This window comes from Lipotes vexillifer, unplaced genomic scaffold (genome assembly GCF_000442215.2).
Source record: "Lipotes vexillifer unplaced genomic scaffold, Lipotes_vexillifer_v1.1 scaffold998, whole genome shotgun sequence".
In the NCBI taxonomy this organism is placed as follows: Eukaryota; Metazoa; Chordata; class Mammalia; order Artiodactyla; family Lipotidae; genus Lipotes; species Lipotes vexillifer.
In genome coordinates, this window is record NW_006781565.1 from 543,628 (window position 1) to 548,872 (window position 5,245).

Sequence of the window (5,245 nt, forward strand, 5' to 3'; positions counted from 1 at the left end):
CAAAAAAGAAAAAAAAAAAAAAAAAAAAAAAAAGGCCCCTGACGGGTCCCTCAACTTTTAGTCATTTGTCTTCCATTCTGGTGGGAGCAGAGCAAACACAGAACATTCACACGTTAAACAGAACATGTTCCATCACGTGAGCCCCTAACTGCATCTTCCCCAGCTAATCATTCCGCTCACAGGTCTCTGCTTAGTGAAGCCCCAGCGAGGACTGTCATCTCTTCAGGAGAAAGGCTTCAAAGGTTGTTTTAAAAAATAAATAAATAAAACTCCTCCCCTGGTTCACGTCAAGGAGAGAATGTTCTTTTGTAGACAGTGCTTTGTGCTTTCAATTACTAGAATAGAAAACACACTAATTTTTCTTTTCTTTCTTATCCACTCATGATTTTATAAACGAAAGACTTTTTATTTTTAAAGATTATAGGGGCATTCTGTTATGAGTAATTCAATTAAAAAAAAAAGAAAACCTTTTACTCTAAGACCCAAATGAGAGATATATTTGCAACATTTAAAAATCTCAATGAAACAATAATACAATCTCTCCACGATGCGAACCTCCACTGTGATCAAATGCCACCAGGTACCACAGGTTATCTGGACAGTGCAATGAGGAGTAGCGCATTAGGCTTTAAGAACCAGACCTTATTATTTTATACATTAATAAATAAACATATATATTACTATATCTCAATCTTAAAAAAAAAAAGAGCATTAAGGAAATGCTTTTAGAGATGGAGAAGGGAGAGAACTGGTCTCTTTGGAAACAGGGAAAGCTCCCCAGGGGAGGCGGCTATTAAGATGGGTGTTAAAGCCAACAGGAAGGACTCTAACCAGCGGAGGTGGAGAGCAGAAAAGACACAGGGAGGGACAGAGGGAAGAATGCCTGGCACAAAAGAGTTTGAACCGAGGGCAACAGTGGGGAAGCACTGCCTCTGAGGAATTCTGTTTGCCTGGAATGAAAAATATGTGAAGGGAGTAGAAGGAGAGCAGGGTCTGTCTGCCAGGCTGAGCAACCTAGTGGCATACTAGACAACCACTCACCACTGGATCCTTTGAGCAGGGTGATATGATCAGAGCAGTTCTTTAAGAAGTTAAATGGGGCGGCCAGGGATGGTAGGCATTGGGAGAAGACAGATGAGGGTACAGGACATCAGCTGGGAGACTGTTCCATGACCTGAACTGGAAACATAGAGGTGAGAATAGAAACATAGAGGTGAGAATAGAAAGTATAGTTTCAAGAGATACTACTAAAAAAAAAGAGTGGCTATATCTATATGTATAACTGATTCACTTTGCTGTACACCTGAAACTAACACAACATTGTAAACCAACTATACTCCAATAAAATTTTTTTTAAATACAAATATAAAAAAAAAAAAAGATGCTACTGAAGCAGACAAAAAGGGCTGGATGGAGGTCAAAGAGGAAAGAGCAGAGTCCAGTCATGAGCTGGGGCTTGGAGCTGGTGAATGAAGGAATGGTGGTTCCAGTAACAGAAAAAGGAAATGCAGAGAAACATGTTTAGGAGGATGGGGAGAGATGCTCACAAGAGATAGCAGCTGTGGAACTAATTCTTAAATCATCAAGTGGCCCCAAATGGGGCAGCTTCTGTTGAGTAAAGAGGAGGAAGGGGAGAATGATGATCCTAGTGAGGATTATGAGAACAAAGATTTTTGTTTTGGATGTCTTGCATTTAAAATGTCAGCATCCATGCGGAGTTGCCCATCAGGAAGCCGGGGATTCAGAACGGGCTTTCAAAAGAGGAGTTGGACCAGAGATCCTGGCATGGGCATCAACTGCACAGAAACTTCAGCTGACTCCTTAGAAGAGGATGAGCTCACCAAAGAGGGGACTCCAGAATGAGATGAGAACCTCTGGTAATTGGAAATAGGGAGCAGTATGTCCCTTATTACCATCAAAACCCTACATTTTAATCTTTTAGTCATTTCCCTATCCAAATTCTAAGTGTTACTAACATGGATATAAAGGGTTGAATTTCCATTTCATTTCTTCTCCCTTCATCTACCTGATGAGAGATAATGTGTACTGAGAGGCAGAAAGAAATGAAACAAGAAAAGGAGCAAAAGCAAAGGACTTGAATTAGCTGCCAATTGACTAATCAGCTGGACACTTATCGGCAAGACCATTAGCCAGCACAACCAGTGATGGTCGAAAAGTCAGATGCGTCGCTGCTTCCTCTGCATGGCTGGCTGGAGAATTGGAGCAAACACAAACATTTTCCCAAGTAACCAGAGAGAAAAGAATTTGGTGGTTTTATTCTTGGTATCTCACCAAAGAGCTGTCTATTTCCAGCTGAATAGAAGCACATTACAGAGAAGAATGCATCACTTTAAAACAGATTAGGGATGCAGCATGTGGTCACAGGCACAAAATCCAAAAGAAACCAGGCATCATGGTGGAAAGAAGGCAGATGGTGAGCTGCTCTGGCCATACCCATTCACTCTCTCATTCATTTTCCTTATAGAGTTTGAGGACCTACTACATGCCAGGCACTGCACACGGCCCCCGTAAATTCAAATTGCACCGCTTCCAAAGTGCTCTCAGGGAGACAGACATGTAAACGATTATCCACAGCATGCAGAGAGGCCGCAGGGTTATGCACAAACCGCCATGGGAGACAAGGGGTGGAGTGACTAGTGCGCAGGTGGATGAGACAGGCTCTGCCCTCCGGGACCTTGCGGCCAGTGGGGAGACAGGCTCAAATATTAGTCTTGAGAAGAAGCCTGACAGGGGTAAACCTATGTGCTAGGAAAAGATGTGTATGGAGTGTGCTTTGAGAGTGAATCAGCAGCGATATAACGGAAGGAGAAAAAGTCCTTTTTCAGCAGGACATTGGAATGACTCAGAATTAAATAGGTGTGTGAGCACCTATTTAATCCTAACAACAACCCTGTGAAATAGTGTTTGTTGCCTGCTTTTTATCAATGAGGAAATGAGGGCTCAGGAGGATTAAGTGACTTTCCTCTGCTAACAAGTATCAGGGCTAGGAATCCAAACAAGATTTCCTAACCCCAGATGCAGTGCAGAGTTCTTTCCACTACACTGATTTAGTAGGAGAGAACACACACACACACACACACACACACACACACACACACACACTTCTGAAGCTGAGAACAGGAAGAGATGGCTTTTCGCTGGGGTGATCTGAGCAGACCTCAAGGAGGAAGTGGTACCCATGCCAGGCTGGAAGAGTGGGCAGGAAGCAGAACGACCTGTGAGGAGAGAGAGGGAGAGGGATCAAGTTGGAAGTTTAACACCCTCTCAGGGGATGCCTCTAGCCCTACCAGGAAGATCTGGGGAAGCTTTCCAGAGGTGATGGCTGGTACGCACGTACAGGTGTGCACAGGAGCTCACCGAAAGTGAGCTCAAGAACAGAGCTAATCTCACAGCTAGTTGGCCTGGGGCTAGCTGCTGGCAGGCAAGCAGTGCAGTGCAGTGCAGAGCCCCATCTGGCACGTGCTCAAGAGGGGCTGGCAGTGCCTTGTGGGGACAGATGACTTATGTGGTCTACTCTCACTTAAGATCAAATAATTTTTAAAAAGACGCACTTAAGAATGAAGGAGAAAGTGGGGGAGGAAGGAAGGATGGAAGGGTAGACTGGCTTAGTAAGGGGTCACGTTTGGATGCTATTTCTGGTCCAGTTTTTGTTTGCAGCTGTAGGCCTGTTAGTTAATTTCTGTGGATCGCTTTCCTTGCATATGAAAGAGAGATGATAAATCCTAACCTAACTCACAGACTAATAAGAAACTAGAAGCGAATGCATTTGAAAAGCTGAAAAACATCACTCACTCCAAGAGAAACCATTATCAGTATCACATTTATAGACGCGAATAGATGGCTGGTGGCTGAATAGACGGACTGGCTAAGATGGTCCCAGACCTATGTTCACTTTTTTGGCCAAACATGGTGCTTCGTGGGTTTTCAGTCACCAGATCTCGGAGCTGACCCGGTGCTACTGTCTGAAGAGGGTGTGTTCAGTGCTGAGGCTTCAAGACAAGTTCCCAGCAGCCCTGCCCACTGCCTTCCCAGGGGAGTCAAGCCGTTGGGCAGGAGACAGCACTGGGAGAGGTGTCAGACTCACCCCCCAGCCATCCTGTTTCACACAGGTGCACACATACCGCCTGCCCATGGCTGCCTCGCTGGCAGGCGGAGAACTCAAAGAATTCTGTAACCAGCACTGCCGAGTTCATACCCCACCACTGGGCAGAATTTCAGGGGTTCCGTCCCTTCCTGGGAAAGTGCACCCTGTAGATGGGGTGCCCAGACACCCAGGTTGTCAGAGCCAGCCCTGTTTAAGCCTATCATCCCAGTGTAACTGTTGTAGCACCGCCCTTCACTCTCAGAAGCGTCTCAGTTTGAATGGTCAATTCTAGGGTCTCCTTGCTTTTAGCCACCAAGAGAAACCTCCTCGTCATCCTCTTGGGAGGTCAACTCAGAGGGACGCAGAAACTGCCCTTGCCCCACACCCAGTGCTCGGTGGAATAATCCTCACTTCTGTTTCATTCCAGGTGCACAGCGTAATGTCCATGTTGTTCTACACTCTGATCACAGCTCTTTGGATCGGCGTCCAGGCAGAAGCGCACACCCAGAGCAATGTCCCAGCAGGACACGCCATCCCCCAAGCCCACTGGACTAACCTTCAGCACTCCCTTGACACAGCCCTCCGCAGAGCCCACAGCGGCCCGGCAGCCGCGATAGCCGCCAGGGTGGCAGGGCAGACCCGCAAGATCACCGTGGACCCCGAACTGTTTAAAAAGCGGCGCCTGCGTTCACCCCGTGTGCTGTTTAGCACCCAGCCCCCACCTGCGGCCGCGGACGCTCAGGGTCTGGACTTGGAGGCCGGCGGGGCCGCCCCCTTCAACAGGACTCACAGGAGCAAGCGCTCGTCGTCCCACCCTGTCTTCCACCGGGGGGAGTTCTCGGTGTGCGACAGCGTCAGCGTGTGGGTGGGGGACAAGGCCACCGCCACGGACATCAAGGGCAAGGAGGTGATGGTGTTGGGAGAGGTGAACATCAACAACAGTGTATTCAAACAGTACTTTTTTGAGACCAAGTGCCGGGACCCCAATCCCGTCGACAGTGGATGCCGGGGCATCGACTCGAAGCACTGGAACTCATACTGTACCACGACCCACACCTTCGTCAAGGCGCTGACCATGGATGGCAAGCAGGCTGCCTGGCGGTTCATCCGGATCGACACGGCCTGTGTGTGTGTGCTCAG

General features: G+C 47.6%; 1 protein-coding gene across 1 annotated transcript in view; it reads left to right on the forward strand.

Annotated features, from left to right (window-relative positions):
- The window catches only part of NGF (nerve growth factor), a 7,721-nt gene that overhangs the window by 2,262 nt on the left and 214 nt on the right, over positions 1 to 5,245 (forward strand). The window contains exon 2 of the mRNA XM_007454787.1: positions 4,533 to 5,242. Coding sequence (XP_007454849.1) covers positions 4,545 to 5,242 — 698 coding nt within the window. The 5' untranslated portion in view covers positions 4,533 to 4,544. The remainder of the gene's footprint in view (positions 1 to 4,532; positions 5,243 to 5,245) is intronic.